The sequence below is a fragment of the Coregonus lavaretus genome (assembly GCF_964263955.1).
Source record: "Coregonus lavaretus genome assembly, chromosome: 18".
NCBI lineage: Eukaryota > Metazoa > Chordata > Actinopteri > Salmoniformes > Salmonidae > Coregonus > Coregonus lavaretus.
The window spans coordinates 13,565,167-13,582,478 of record NC_140005.1 but is presented as its reverse complement, the minus strand read 5'-3'; the positions used below and the strand labels follow the sequence as shown (position 1 = coordinate 13,582,478).

Here is a 17,312-nt window from a genome sequence, read left to right as displayed (position 1 = left end):
GAGCTCTCAACCTGGGGGAAACCTCGTGCCCGCCCCTTCCTGCAGGGAAGGTCGGTAGCAAATCTTAAGCAACGTTTAACTGCCATAACATTGCAGGAAAAATTGTGATTTTTGTGTTCGAAAACAGTCATGTCATTTGAAACAAATGAAATGTTTCTCTTAGGTGAAATACATTATATTTAGAAGTGCAACGTTGAAGAACATTGTAGAAAGAAATGCGGAAAGACTCCCTCGCCATAATGGTAAGGTCAAACACATATAACATTTTGTGTAGGTAGGCTACACAAATCTATTTAGGCTTACAATTGATTTGTTTACAATAGGCTAGGCCTACATGTTCACCATTGTTGATCTTAGGTATAATGTTGTGTGTTTGACCGCCACATTCCTCTTCTACTGTACTGTTTTTAATTGGATGAATGTCAGTCAGTGCTAGCTGGCTGCCAACAAAGCAGTGCTGTCACAATTTCTCTGTGTCAATCATAAAACACCATAACATGACCGCGAGAGTTAATCATTTATTATAACGAGCTGGCACCCTGCTTATGACTGAGTCAACTGGCCTATAAAAGAGGGATCGCCCCTTTCAACACGCCTATCATTCATCAATGCAAACGTATGTCAAGGTCCAAAAGGTAATCTTTTAAAGGGCCATGTGCTGCAGGCCTTTGGTGCTTCCTGGTTCAATGCAAACCACATGGTGTGACAGCTGGCACCTTATGCAACTGGTTAGTTGACCTGCATGGGTCGATAAAGAGCTATGCAAACTACTGAAATAGTTTCAAAACAAGGAAGGGGACATGGGACAACTGCTGCTTATGTTTATACAGCAGAAGGGATTTATTTTACAGCGATATGGCGACACCTGCTGGTAATAGCCGTATAGTGAAGTAAGCACCAGAGTTGGGCTCAACTCAGACTTGAATTGACAATGCCTTATAAATTACAATTCAATTCTTGAATTTGAATTGAAGTAGTAAACATAATACAGAATTGCAATTTGAATTTGATAATACAGAATTGCAATTCGAATTTGATTTAAAGGAAATATAATTCAGTGAAATTCAATGAAATTCAAATGCCTCTTCCATATTAGGTGTAGTGTATACAAATATGCATATTGTACATAAAACATCAAACATTTCGTTGTATAGGCCTACATGCATATAACATATTGTTGTAACAATTGATTTTCAGGACAAACTCTTAAAATGAATGATCAAGGAAAACAAATTGGCTATTCTAAGCACTAAGGTTAAAAGAGTATATGAACATTGTTTCCAGAGAAAAGTTATATATTCTTTAGTATCTGGAAGTGTGACCTGTCAGATTCAATGAAACTCTATGACTGAGTTTAATTGCACTGAATTAAATTCTACTTCCAGTGAGGTGTGGCGAATATAATTCAAATTTCAACTCATGAGTTGAATGGGAGTAAATTCCTAAATTTTGAATTGAGCTCAACCCTGGTATGAACCCCTTCACACATTTTAAAGGAATAGATTGGAGTGGAAACTCTGTCAATTCACTCCATGAGGGGGAGTATCAAGTGCACATGTAAGGGTGAAGGTTGAGAATCAGATTGCAGCCAGTGGGTGAATCTCAATTGTATTTCCTTTATTTTTTGTGTCTTTTTTCCCTTGAAACGCATTTGGTACCACTAGTTAGTAGAATATGTAGTGCATCTACACTGGACAGCACTAGAGGGAGCCATGCTACCAGACTCAAGCACTAGAGGGAGCCATGCTACCAGACTCAAACACTAGAGGGAGCCATGCTACCAGACTCAAGCACTAGAGGGAGCCATGCTACCAGACTCAAGCACTAGAGGGAGCCATGCTACCAGACTCAAGCACTAGAGGGAGCAATGTTACCAGACTCAGAACCGTGCTATTCTATTGCGCTCATTTCAGAGAAAACTATTGCAGTCATTCATCTCATAGTTCAAATTAAATATTTGTGTGAAGGTGCTAGACACTCCCATAACCAATTAGGGATCCCCATAATCTTGCAAAGATTAGAATTCTTGGATCATGATCTCCTACATGTTTAGAAAACCCCTCTTGCTCTTTCTTTCCCCTTCAGTGTTGACATATTTGAAGGAACATATTTGAAGGAACACATTTGAAGGAACTGTGGAAGCAATGGTGGAAGCTTGTCTCTTCAGGTCTGCAAACAACATGGGTTGGGATAAGTGGCTCTACTTTCTTAACATAAGTCTCTCTCTCTCTCTCTCTCTCTCTCTCTCTCTCTCTCTCTCTCTCTCTCTCTCTCTCTCTCTCTCTCTCTCTCTCTCTCTCTCTCTCTCTCTCTCTCTCTCTCTCTCTCTTTCTGTTTCTGTTGGAGCAAAATGTGAATGCCCTTGCTGCTGCCTTGTCCCTTGGTCAACTATAGAGCAAAAGGCTGTCGGTTGAGTAAGATGTTGAAGGACCTGTTCATTGTGTAACGCTAAGAGCTCTCCAGACCCACTAATGGAGTGAAATTACAAGGACAGACAGAGCTGTGCAGTAAGTTATTGCAGTTTGTGTGTGTGTGTATGTGTTTGTGTTATTGCGGTGAGGTGTCTCCATCCTCTCCTCAACTGCTTATGACTCACAAAAGACGTTTGAACCAAAGTGAACTTCTGCCAAAGAAAGTTGGTCTGGGGAACTCCACTAACATAGATCTAAAGTGGCTTTGTGTAGCTGCAGTGGTTCAAGGGTTCATCTCCCTCTTTCTTGCAAAATGCCACAAAAATCTGTTATCATAGTTACCGCAAATCAAATCACATTTTATTGGTCGCATACACATATTTAGCAGATGTTATTGCGGGTGTAGCGAAATGCTTGTGTTCCTAGCTCCAACAGTGCAGTAATATCTAACAATACACACGAATCTAGAATGTAAAAGAATGGAATTAAGAAATATATAAATATTAGAGTCATTGATTAGAGATTAGACGCATTAAATGTCTCTTGCATTTGTGTGTGTGTGTTTACAGATGTTGTGTGTACAGACTCAGAGTGTCTTTGAAGCTGGCTAATTTAATGTAAATGTTACGGCTGTTGTAGCACTCTGGATAGCCGGTGGTAACCACGACCCCCTGGCAGGACCTGGGAAGGAGAGGCTGTGATGTGAGCAGCCAAGCGCTGAGGGGTTTCCTATGCAAAGGGAAAGGGCTTTGAACCTGGTCTCCTTTCCACTCAGGCCCTCTACCTCTCTTTCTCATTTTACCGCTCTCTCTCTCTCTGTCTCTCTCTCTGTTTACCTCTTCTCTGTCTCTCGATGCCCGTGGGTGTGCGCCCGTGGGTGTGCCTGTCTGCGTCAGTGCGCCCGCGCGTGTGTGTGTGTGATGATGGCAGCTGATATAATGCGTAGGCGAAGGTCTCCTGGATTAAGGGGCCAACGTGGTCTCTCCTTATCAGCTGCTTCATTAAGATGACATGATTAGAGTAAATGTTCCGGCCACTGATCAGACGGAAGCATGGCAGGGGACGTGCGTGTGTGTAAGCTGGGAAGAGAAAGGGGCGGTGTTGATTGATTTTAAGAATGACCCTTATCTTTCCTTTGGCAGTTCAGAGAGCAAGGACAATAGGTAACAACACATCTGCCACACTGATCCTCAACACGGGGGCCCCTCAGGGGTGCGTGCTCAGTCCCCTCCTGTACTCCCTGTTCACCCATGACTGCATGGCCAGGCACGACTCCAACACCATCATTAAGTTTGCCGACGACACAACAGTGGTAGGCCTGATCACCGACAACGATGAGACAGCCTATAGGGAGGAGGTCAGAGACCTGGCCGTGTGGTGCCAGGATAACAACCTCTCCCTCAACGTGACCAAGACAAAGGAGATGATTGTGGACTACAGGAAAAAAAAGAGGACTGAGCACGCCCCCATTCTCATCGACGGGGCTGTAGTGGAACAGGTTGAGAGCTTCAAGTTCCTTGGTGTCCACATCACCAACGAACTATCATGGTCCAAACACACCAAGACAGTCGTGAAGAGGGCACAACAAAGCCTATTCCCCCTCAGGAGACTGAAAAGATTTGGCATGGGTCCTCAGATCCTCAAAAAATTCTACAGCTGCACCATCGAGAGCATCCTGACTGGTTGCATCACCGCCTGGCATGGCAACTGCTTGGCCTCCGACCACAAGGCACTACAGAGGGTAGTGCGTATGGCCCAGTACATCACTGGGGCCAAGCTTCCTGCCATCCAGGACCTCTATACCAGGCGGTGTCAGAGGAAGGCCCTCAAAATTGTCAAAGACTCCAGCCACCCTAGTCATAGACTGTTCTCTCTGCTACAGCACGGCAAGCGGTACCGGAGTGCCAAGTCTAGGTCCAAAAGACTTCTCAACAGCTTCTACCCCCAAGCCATAAGACTCCTGAACAGCTAATCATGGCTACCCAGACTTTTTTTTTTGTTGTTTTATTTTTACTTTTTTGTTAAAAATAAATTCACTGTTGGTTAAGGGCTGTAAGTAAGCATTTCACTGTAATGTCTGCACCTGTTGTATTCGGCGCATGTGGCCAATACAATTTGATTTGATTTGATTTGATCACTTGGGTGCCAAATGGAGATTTCAATATTACTCAAAACTCAGCTACAAATCAGAACCAAATGTAGCTATTTCTTCAACCACAGCATGATATCTCCCAGTGGGTAATGCACAGGTGAAAGGTTTCATGTTGTATGTTTTTCAGCACAGTACGGTTCCAGCAACTATGGTGGATGCGTAACCAGGCCAGTATAGCTTGGCTTGGCTTGGCTTGGTTTGTCCTTATGTGAATCAGGCAAAACATTTGCCACTACCGTTTTTCTTTGAATCTCTTTTACCCGTAGCATGACCCGATAGCAGTGAATGCAGAACCACTTTCTCCCTCTTAAGAACTATTCAACCTCAACTAATGCACCTTCAGATCAATAGGGAATTACATAGAGAGTTGGCCTTGAAGACCAGGTTTGTAATTGGTGGTAAGTAACCAGGTCAACGATTTGATTAACCTCTGAGAAGTAAATAGAAACCGCAGTCTATTTGTGGTTGTGAAATGGAAATGGAGAGGAGAGAGGTTTTTAAGTCAGCATAATTTCAAGGAGGATTCCAGTATCTCATTCGGGCAGTGTAATGCTACTTTGTTCCACTGCAATTGCAGAAGTGTGTGTGTGTGTGTGTGTGTGTGTGTGTCTGCAAGCGAGCTAGCCTATGTATGTATGCGTGCCAGCGAGCAAGTGTATGTGTTTGTGTGTGTGTCTGAGTGAGTCATGCAGGCCCAAAATGCTGTGTCCAAATAGAGGATTAGAGGCAGAAGCCTGGAGAGTCAGAGGTGGATGCTCATCTTCTCACGGTGAGGGAACATTCAAAAAGAGAGAGAGAGAGAGAGTATGTGTTCATTGTATGCTAAAGGTGATAGAGTGAGTGTTTATTCAGTGCCTTGCAAAAGTATTCATCCCCCTTGGCGTTTTTCCTATTTTGTTGCATTACAACCTGTAATTTAAATGGATTTTTATTTGGATTTCATGTAATGGACATACACAAAATCTCAGTATATATACACCTGTTCTGAATGGCCCCAGAGTCTGCAACACCACTAAGCAAGGGGCACCACTAGGCAAGCGGCACCATGAAGACCAAGGAGCCCACCAAAACTCACGGCCAGGCAAGGAGGGCATTAATCAGAGAGGCAACAAAGATACCAACTATAACCCTGAAGGAGCTGCAAAGCTCCACAGCGGAGATTGGAGTATCTGTCCATAGGACCACTTTAAGCCATACACTCCACAGAGCTGGGCTTAACGTAAGAGTGGCCAGAAAAAAGCCATTGCTTAAATAAAAAAATAAGCAAACACGTTTGGTGTTCGCCAAAAGGCATGTGGAAGACTCCCCAAACATATGGAAGAAGTTACTCTGGTCAGATGAGACTAAAATTGAGCTATTTGGCCATGAAGGAAAACGCTATGTCTGGCGCAAACCCAACACCTCTCATCACCCTGAGAACACCATCACCACAGTGAAGCATGGTGGTGGCAGCATCATGCTGTGGGGATGTTTTTCACCGGCAGGGACTGGGAAACTGGTTAGAATTGAAGGAATGATGGAAGGTGCTAAATACAGGGAAATTCTTGAGGGAAACCTGTTTCAGTCTTCCAGAGATTTGAGACTGGGACGGAGGTTCACCTTCCAGCAGGACAATGACCCTAAACATACTGCTAAAGCAACACTCGAGTGGTTTAAGGAGAAACATTTAAATGTCTTGGAATGGCCTTGTCAAAGCCCAGACCTCAATCCAATTGAGAATCTGTGGTATGACTTAAAGATTGCTGTACACCAGCAGAACCCATCCAACTTGAAGGAGCTGGAGCAGTTTTGCCTTGAAGAATGGGCAAAAATCTCAGTGGCTAGATGTGCCAAGCTTATAGAGACATACCCCAAGAGACTTGAAGCTGTAATTTCTGAAAAAGGTTGCTCTACAAAGTATTGACTTTGGGGGGTGAATAGTTATGCACGCTCAAGCTTTCTTTTTTTTGGTCTTATTTCTTGTTTGTTTCACAAAAAAAAATATTTTGCATCTTCAAAGTGGTAGGCATGTTGTGTAAATCAAATGATACAACCCCCCCCAAAAATCCATTTAAATTCCAGGTTGTAAGGTAACAAAATAGGAAAAATGCCAAGGGGGGTGAATACTTTCGCAAGCCACTGTATATGGTCTCACAAGCACTCTACATTGTGTGAGGGTAACTCATATTGAACAGCAGCACACAGATGCCGTCCATATGTGGAAGAGATACAGTTCCTAATCCTCTATATGTAAAGCTTGGATGGCAACCTCTCTTCTCCATCATCCCCTATTTCCATCCCTTCATCTTCAGGCCATTTCCCTTTATCCAACCTAATCACCATATCCATTCCATTCATGGCCCAACTTCTGATTGCAACTCCATTTCATTTCAAAATGAAACGCTGCCATTTTTTCAGTTACCTCAGTGGCTAATATCCTAAACGTCAGGTGATAGCTGAGACTGAGAGTGGTTTGACGCAGACAATAGTATTTTATGGTCGTTGGTTGCAGCCAGCGATGACCGTATAGACTCCCATTATTGAGGGTTCTATTAAGACAGATGAATTGAGAGGGTTTATGGATAGGGGGTAATTACTTAAGCAAGGGAATTGAATCTGTTGTCTAACCGCTGCCCGCTTGCGGTCACACAGAATGGCATTGTGGGTAAATTGGTCCCGGAGGTGTCCCCTGTGGGTTTAGAGACTGAGGAAATGGAGAAAAAAAAACAGACACATATTGACTGATATCTTTCATCTGCTGTAAGTGATTTATTTTCATATTTTCAAGTGGAAAAAAGTGGAGAAAAATCTTCTTAACAAAGACCTGTTTTTTTGTTTGTTTGTGAGTATTACATTGTATTGATTAGTTTGTTCCTGGCCATGGATGGTTTTCTCTCTCACGCTACAGTCACTGTGTTGTCCTCTCTTCTCCCTTTATCCTCTCCTCCATTCACCCTCATCAAACCTCTCCACCCTGCTCACCATCTCTTCTGAACTTCAGTGTCATTGTGTCATTCAAAACAGTGCTATTGCCCTATACAGAATGCTCAATCCAATACTGCACTGTAATATGTAATAGCACAACAGTGACTGGAGAACCTTCGAAATGAGTGACGCTCATTAGCCAACAAATCGTGCATTGAGTGAAAATAAATAAATAAAATATTAGTAATGATCAAACTAATTAGGCATGGTCTGGATGTTGTCCTGGGAGACCTTTGAGCATAATGGAAGAATTAAGTTGTGTTGTACTATAGGTAATGTACGCCATTATGTCAGACTGAGAAGTATTAGCATGAGAGCTTGTATATACAGTGATGATTGTATATGTGCAGAGACAATCAGAGACAAAGCGTGCAGATCTTTCTTTCCTATTTCTTTCTTTCTACCTTTCTGTCTCCCTACCTTTCTGTTACCCTTCCATTTCCCGCCATCACTATCTCCCTTTTTTCATGTCTCCCACCTCTCCCTTCAACCTTCCTTCCCTGCATCCACCCAGCTTTGCTGAACGTAGTACAATTAATGCTAAATGTCTAGCTAGATAGATAGATATAAAGTATGATTTATGGCATTGAGGTGTCATAGAAAAACATTTGCACCCCCCTCCCCAAAGTTACAAATATTTTCACATGACCCTACCTTGTACTGTAAAAAAAATGGCACACCGTCCCCCCTCATACTCATAGAATTAACTCAAAATCATGTTTACGACCACAGATAACAATAACTGTAGCGACCCTGTGTTTATAAACGTGGCTATCGACTTCAGCATGCTTTTGTGGCACAGTCAAAGCCGCGCAGGGATACAGGCCAGAAGGATGAGGGTTCGCTGACCACCACGCACTAACTCACTCACTCTCCCTGCCTGTTTCATTACACAGCGCATCTCATTATCAGAAGTAAAAAATACAGCAGGACTGGCCTGCTACTGTGCCTTTCTAGACCTTAGAAATTGCCTAGAGTAGACCCACAACTGATCCAAATGGAATAAAACATTCAAATCATAGGCCTTTATGTAAATAACATTTTTCACTGCAGCCTAGAGTAGAATTGTGTACTCGCTTGAAAACAATAATGCAGTTAATCATTGCATTGTGGTGTTGTAGGCTAGTCTAGGTAGGATCATTGCATTGTGGTGTTGTAGGCTAGTCTAGGTAGGATCATTGTATTGTGGTTTTGTAGACTAGTCTAGGTAGGATCATTGTATTGTGGCCCTAATCTCTCTCTCTGAAATCAAAGTAGATGATAATAGTTTCCCTATAGCTCCATCCTCTACCCTTTTCAGAAATGCAGGAAGTAGTCACCTGTTCAGGGTGAAGTGCAGTACAACAGTGACATTCATGCCGTGCTGTTAATTTACCTGTTCAGACCTGAAGACAAGATTTATAATAATCACAATGGGTAAGAGACCATAGCGAAGGGGAAGCATAACAAAACTTTAATCTAAACTCTAACATTGGAATGTTGCTGACTTTGGTTCAGTGTGCAACATAAAAGTGAAAGTAGATTTGATATAACCTCAGAAGCCATTACAGAGAGAGAAAATGGCTTCCAGATCGTCTCTCCTAGAGGAGGATCTCTCCTGTCCTGTGTGCTATGGCATCTTCAAGGATCCTGTGCGCCTGTCGTGTAGCCACAGCTTCTGTAAAGCCTGTCTGCAGGAATACTGGAAAGGAAAGGAAACTCGGGAATGTCCAGTTTGTAGCAGATCATCAAAACACGAGCCTCCATGTAACCTGGTTTTAAAGAACCTGTGTGAGGCCTTACAGGAGAGGAGTCAAAGAGCTTCAGCAGGGTCTGAGGTGCTCTGTAGTCTGCACAGCGAGAAACTCAAGCTCTTCTGTCTGGAGGATAAACAGCCTGTCTGTTTTGTGTGTCAGACTTCCAGAAAACACAAAAACTACACCTTCTGTCCCATAGATGAAGCTGCACAGGATTATACAGTGAGAAAGTAACTGTGAGGACATACCTAATCATTCAGAATGAGGGTATAGTGTATATAATACAGATATATAAGGAACTAATATATGGACCTATATGAGGATATATAAGGAACTAATAGATGGACCTATAAGGACCTATATGAGGATATATAAGGAACTAATATATGGACCTATATGAGGATATATAAGGACCTATAGAATCTGGTATACTTATCTACAAACTGGGTGTGTTAGAAATGAAACTCACGTGATCTGGCACCTATAGTCAGTGGTGGTTCAGCCTGCTTTGCAAGTTTCTTATTGTGTGGATTTAAGTAAAAACATAAAAGAGCTAAATCAGTGTCAGAATAGTAAACAAATGCCACTTGAATCGATGAAATAAATCACCTGATCCGAAGTTGTAAAATGTAACCCTGCTACTCCACACCATCCAGATACAGACCAGGGGTGCACTACACCTGTCTTGGAAGGCTATTGACTACCTAGGTAGCCTATTGATTACATTCATTAATCAGTGTCATGCAGAAACAAAATCGGAACGACTAACATCCTTGTGGATTAAAGAGTGTTATGCACCCCTGACATTGACACTGTGTTATTTCGTTGCAGGAGGAACTCAAGATTGCACTGAAACCCTTACAATAGAAGCTAAAGATCTTTAACGTAGTTAAAGTAACGTGATCGAATAGCAGACCACATTAAGGTAAGAATACTGAGTGCTGCTAGTATGCAATATTTTGTATATATTTAATTCACCAACAGTTACCCACATATTCCTCTCACTGTATCCAGAGCCAGGTTAAGAAGGAGTTTGAGAAGCTTCACCAGTTTCTACGAGAGGAAGAGGCAGCCAGGATAGCTGTTCTGAAGGAGGAAGAGGAGCAGAAGAGTCAGATGATGAAGAAGAAGAAGATTGAGGAGATGAGCAGAGAGATATCATGCCTTTCAGACACAATCAGAGAGGAGGAGCTGGGAGCTGAAGATATCTCATTTCTACAGGTAAGAACCAACATATTTGTCCTTTGTAGACATTATTTTATGATAAATTGATGGATAACATTGACAACCTTCTATCCTTCTGCAGAACTACACAGCCATGGTGGTTCTGAATCTGAACCCTCACAACAGCACTGACTCTTCAATGTTCTTTCAGAGCCAAGTGCACACTGCCAGATCCACAGCTGGTCTTAGGAGCACTGATAGATGTGGCCAAACACCTAGGCAACCTGAAGTTCAGAGTCTGGGAGAAGATGCAGGAAATTTTTCAGTACAGTGAGTATTGTGTTATGATTATACAAAGAATCATGAAGAAAATGGCTTATTATATATTTGTACCTAAGAAACAAACATAACTAGATAGTCATGGATATGCACATTTATAATTGTATTGAAAATTATGCAATGTATTATATTAATCATAGTATAAAAGTAGTGTTGTTAAAAAAAATAAACATCATATGAAATGTCCTTGTTTTAGTCACACTGAGGTGTTTCCTGTTCTATCTCTTTAGGTCCTGTCATTCTATCTCTTTAGGTCCTGTCATTCACACTATATGTTTCCTGTTCTATCTCTTTAGGTCCTGTCATTCTGGACCACAACACTGGTCACCCAGGTCTCCTCCTCTCTGATGATCTGACCAGTGTGAGACACATTGGAGAGACACAGCAGTTTCCTGACAACCCAGAGAGGTTTGATAAATCTAACGTCCTGGTCTCAGAGGGCACACAGCTGGGACATTGAGGTTGCAGATAGTACATTCTTTGTTGTAGTTGTGGCCCCAGAGTCTTTCTCCAGGAAAGGACATGGTCACTGGGTTAGAATGTGTGGAATACAGTGGTGTGATACTAGATACATACCATATTTTTCACCCACCCTATTCACACTGAGGTTCAGAGTACAACTGGACAGGGACAGAGGAAACTGTCATTCTCTGACCCTGATAACAACACACACCTACACACATCAACACACACTGGAGACAGACTCACTGAGAGAGTCTTTCCGTTCTACTTTAATTGTTCTACTTTCTCACATTCACTAAGAATCTTACCAGTGAAAACCTCTGTAACAGTGGAACAGCACAACTAGAGGAGGGAGGGTGAATGAATGGGCTTCTGCACAGTCATAATGGGAACTCTTTCTTAAGCTCCTGGTTAAATTGCGCATAAGAAAAATAAAAACTCTCTAAAAGGTTAAACCAGTAAGAAATATATGTGATTATTGTAAAAATCAGTGAGTTTGCTTAATTTACTATCATCCTAAATTAAAGATGTTTAATTATTTTGCTATATCTAATTAATGTATATTATGCTACTATCCATGATGTGGACAGTATGTGTTACTACATTACACAAGCTAATGTTTTGACCACATTGAATTGGGGGGAATTACACATCTTAGTATAAAAGTTTAAAGTCAGCAAGATAACACAAGATCAAAGCATAAAACAGATCAATATCTTTGGTTTTGTACTGCTGATTTTGTCATACGTGCTGGAGGTCGCAGGACTCTTGCTGTCAGTAGCTAGGTTTCCATCCAATTGCCGACAGATTTTCATGCAATTAATCTCAAATCTGCAAAAAGAAAATATGCACATTTTCCCACCAGTGGTGTGTTCCACCAAATGGACTTGTTGCTGATAAAAATCTGTGTGTGATGACATAGTGCACACAAAATGCACGTGCGCTCTAGCCAACAGCTCGCAGGTACAGTGTGGGGTAGGCTGTGGGGGTAGGCTGTATGGGTAGGCTGTGGGGGTAGGCTCTGGGGGTAGGCTGTGGTGGTAGGCTGTAGGGGTAGGCTGTGGGGGTAGGCTGTGGGGGTAGGCTCTGGGGGTAGGCTGTAGGGGTAGGCTGTGGGGGTAGGTTGTAGGGGTAGCTGTGGGGGTAGGCTGTAGTGGTAGGCTGTAGTGGTAGGCTGTGGGGGTAGGCTGTAGGTGTAGGCTGTAGTGGTAGGCTGTGGGGGTAGGCTGTAGTGGTAGGCTGTGGGGGTAGGCTGTGGGGGTAGGCTAGTCTACATGATGAGATTATTATCAATAAGGGCGAGAATATGTTTTATTTGTCAACAGCAGTCAAGCATCGATCATCATGTCACCAGAATAAGACCCTCAATAATTATTGGAAAGGAGCATCAAGCTCATCACCGTGCACTTTCACCATCCTGTGAAGTTCATATAACTTATTTCAACTGTAGCCTAATAAGTGGGAGACCACACACCATATCATTGCGTGACTCCAAGTTTACTGCGATAGGATGTTTTTTTTATCAATATTTGCGCATAAAAGCGTTTCCACCGCCATTTCTCGCATAATTAATGTTACCGACACAAAAAGATCCCACCATGTCGAACGAACAAATGATGTCTGTATTTATGAAGTTATACCGAAACTTCCTGTTTCCACCATAGCTGTCATGATTATTTTTTTTAAGGTATGACTTTACTCGCATAAAAACTGTGGATGGAAATGTGGTTATTTTCTCAAATGGCACGGAGAAATCGGGGCTGTCTATCTATAAAAGTCGCTGGCCTCACACCAATTCACAGATTTGAGAGTCAAACTATCACTTATATAACAGCCAACCCTTGTCACTGTTGATATCCTATGCCGGGTCGTGATTCGTTGAAGTTAAATAACAAAGCAACATATTTGTTTCTTCCCTGTTTCAGCATAATATCCTGCTGCCAGAAGAATGGTAATGGCAAATGCGCCTATCTACTACTTGACAGGCAGATCTGAGCCCACAAAGGATGAGAAATTAACCTAAACCTCTCATCCCACTGGGCACAGACATAAATTCACCGTCTATTCCAAGTTGGTTCCGTGGAAACAATGTTGATTTAACCAGTGTAGGCCGAGGGGGATACTTGTCAGGTATAGTTCACTTTTATTTTATATCACTCAAATATCCAATTAATGGTGGCCAATATTGAGATATCCAGTATCCTGAGGCTACCCTCACGTATCTGAAATTACATGATCAATTGATATTTATAGACCATGAAAAGCATGCAGTTACTTGCTATATAACTCTGATGATGAAGCTAATGTACGCAATTGTTTTGCATGGAATAATCTGAAATGTCTAGTTATGACTATGCTCTTCAAGACGTGATGATATTACAAACAAATAGTTAACATTTATTTAACAACCCCTTGAAAACGGGACACATGGCGGCAGGTATCCTAGCCGTTAAGAGCGTTGGGCCAGTAACCAAAAGGTCGCTGGTTTGAATCTCAGAGCTGACTAGGTGAAAAAGCAAGGCACTTAACACTAATTGCTCCTGTAAGTCGCTCTGGATAATAGCATCTGCTAAATTAGTCAAATGTACATGTAAAATGTAATAGTTTTAGCGGAGTTGGGGGTCTCCTTTAGCCCAGGTACCAGTCTCTTTAGCTAACATTCCACTCCTTGCCACGCCTTGTCATTGCCAAAGAGACTGGCCTTTCGGCAATCTCCAAATATTAACATTCTATCATTAATGAGCTTGTGGATATCAGAGGATTTTATTCTGATTTGATAACCCTCACAGCTGTCATCCAATCACAATATATATGCAAATTAGAACGATAGGAAAACGTTCTAACTTAATTCATGAATTTGATTGGAAAGACATTGGGCATTCTGATGTAATACATTTAATTGTAAACATAAACATTGGGCGCGGGGAGGACAGAAGATTCCCTTTTATTGCATTTTTACCACCAGCCAATGTGGTCACATTACACCAGAGAAGCTTTAGACATTCAAACTTCCCCACCAGTTCATTGTGAACACTTTAGCCTATTTTATATCCAGCAAGCAAGAGTAAGGCGTGTCTTTCTTCGATTATACAGTACTAGTCAAAAGTTTGGACACACCTACTCATTCAAGGCTTTTTCTTTATTTTTACTGTTTTCTACATTGTAGAATAATAGTGAAGACATCAAAACTATGAAATAACACATATGGAATCATGTAGTAACCAAAAAAGTGTTATACAAATCAAAATATATTTTATATTTGAGATTCTTCAAATAGCCACCCTTTGCCTTGATGACAGCTTTGGACACTCTTGGCATTCTCTCAACCAGCTTCATGAGGTAGTCACCTGGAATGCATTTCAATTAACAGGTGTCTCTTCTTAAAAGTTAATTTGTGGAATTTCTTTCCTTCTTAATGTGTTTTAGCCAATAAGTTGTGTTGTGACAAGGTAGGGGGATATACAGAAGATAGCCCTATTTGGTAAAATACCAAGTCCATATTATGGCAAGAACAGCTCAAATAAGCAAAGAGAAACAACAGTCCATCATTACTTTCAGACATGAATGTCAGTCAATATGGAACATTTCAAGAACTTTGAACGAATCTTGAAGTGCAGTCGCAAAAACCATCAAGCGCTATGATGAAACTGGCTCTCATGAGGACCGCCACAGGAATGGAAGACCCAGAGTTACCTCTGCTGCAGAGGATAAGTTCATTAGAGTTACCAGCCTCAGAAATTGCAGCCCAAATAAATGCTTCACAGAGTTCAAGTAACAGACACATCTCAACATCAACTGTTCAGAGGGGACTGTGTGAATCAGGCCTTCATGGTCGAATTGCTGCAAAAAAACACTACTAAAGGACACCAATAAGAAGAAGAGACCTGCTTGGGCCAAGATACACGAGCAATGGACATTAGACCAGTGGAAATGTGTCCTTTGGTCTGGAGTCCAAATTGGTGATTTTTGGTTCCAACCGCCGTGTCTTTGTGAGAAGCGGTGTGGGTGAACGGATGATCTCCGCATGTGTATTTCCCACTGTAAAGCATGGAGGAGGAGGTGTTATGGTGTGGGGGTGCTTTGCTACCACTCAAAAGTTTGGACACACCTACTCTTTCAATGGTTTTTCTTTATTTGTACTATTTTTTTAGAATAATATCAAGACATCAAAACTATGAAATAACACATATGGAAGCCAAAATAACATGCAAAACAGGCCAATTATTATATTTATTTTATTTATATATACAGAACCAGTCAAAAGTTTGGACACACCTACTCATTCCAGGGTTTTTCTTTATTTTTACTATTTTCTACATGAGGTAGTTCACCTGTGAACAGGAAAACGACCCTAAGCACACAGCCAAGACAACGCAGGAGTGGCTTCGGGACAAGTCTATGAATGTCCTTGAGTAGCCCAGCTAGAGCTCTGGAGAGACCTGAAAATAGCTGTGCAGCGACGCTCCCAATCCAACTTGACAGAGCTTGAGAGGATCTGCAGAGAAGAATGTGAGAAACTCCCCAAATACAGGTGTGCCAAGCTTGTAGCGTCATACCGAAGAAGACTTGAGGCTGTAATCCCTGCCAAAGGTCCTTCAACAAAGTACTGAGTAAAGGGTCTGAATACTTATGTAAATGTGATATTTCAGTTTTTTGTTTTTGCCTTGTCATTATGGGGTATTGTGTGTAGATTGATGAGGGGGAAAAAATAATTTAATCAATTTTAGAAAAGGCTGTAACCTACCAAAATGTGGAAAAAGTCAAGGGGTCTGAATACTTTCAGAAGGCACTGTGTGCGTATATATATATATATATATATTTTATTATTATTATTATTATTATTATTATTATTATTATTATTATTATTATTATTTTTATTTTATTTATTTTTTCTTGCTCAAAATAAGTGGCCAAACTATAGTGAACAAAAATATAAACACAACATGTTACAATTTCATAGATTTTACTGAGTTACAGTTCATATGAGGGAATCAGTCAATTGAAATACATTAATTAGGCCCTAATCTATGGATTTCACATGACTGGGAATACAGAAATGCTTCTGTTGGTCATATCACATGACGATGCAATCTCCATCACTCTGCACACGGCCCTATCCCATCTGGACAAGAGGAATACCTATGTAAGAATGCTGTTCGTTGACTATGGCTCAGCATTCAACACCATAGTACCCTCCAAGCTCATCATTAAGCTTGAGGCCCTGGGTCTGATCCCCGCCCTGTGCAACTGGGCCCTGGACTTCCTGACCGGCCACCCCCAGATGGTGAAGGTAGGAAACAACACCTCCACTTCGCTGATCCTCAATAACCCACTCCTGTACTCCCTCTCCACCCATGACTGCGTGGCCAAGCACGCCTCCAACACAATCATCAAGTTTGCAGTAGTAGGTTTGATTACCATCAATGACGAGACAGCCTACAGGGAGGAGGTGAGGGCTCTGGGAGTGTGGGGCCAGGAAAAGAACCTCTCACTCAATGTCAACAAAACAAAGGAGATGATCGTGGACTTCAGGAAACAGCAGAGGGTGCACCCCCCTATCCACATAGACGGGACTGCAGTGGAGAAGGTGGAAAGCTTCAAGTTTCTTGCTGTACACATCACTGACAAACTGAAATGGAACACCCACACACACAATGTGGTGAAGAAGGCGCAACAGAGCCTCTTCAACCTCAGGAGGCTAAAGAAATTTGGCATGGCACCTAAAACCCTCACAAACTTTTACAGATGCACAATTGAGAGCATCCTGTTGGGCTGTATCACCGCCTGGTACGGCAACTGCACCGCCCGCAACCACAAGGCTCTCCAGAGGGTGGTGCGGTTTGCACAACGCATTACTGGGTGCAAACTACCCGCCCTCCAGGACAACTACAGCACCCGATGTCACAGGAAGGCCAAAAAGATAATCAAGGACATCAACACCCTAGCCACTGCCTGTTCACCTCGCTATCATCCAGAAGGCGAGGTCAGTACAGGTGCATCAAAGCTGGGACCGAGAGACTGTATAAACAGCTTCTATCTCAAAGCCATCAGACTGTTAAACAGCACATTAGAGGCTGCTGCCTT

At 42.1% G+C, this 17,312-nt stretch overlaps 1 protein-coding gene across 1 annotated transcript; it reads left to right on the top strand.

Annotated features, from left to right (window-relative positions):
• Window positions 1-215: 215 nt before the first annotated feature.
• On the top strand, window positions 216-11,226 carry LOC311145319 (E3 ubiquitin-protein ligase TRIM35-like; the record flags this gene model as incomplete). Its single annotated transcript, XM_084181553.1, has 4 exons — window positions 216-242; window positions 10,278-10,509; window positions 10,614-10,757; window positions 11,063-11,226. 4 exons carry the CDS (start codon window positions 216-218, stop codon window positions 11,224-11,226), a joined length of 567 nt encoding a protein of 188 aa, XP_084037679.1.
• Window positions 11,227-17,312: the final 6,086 nt, after the last annotated feature.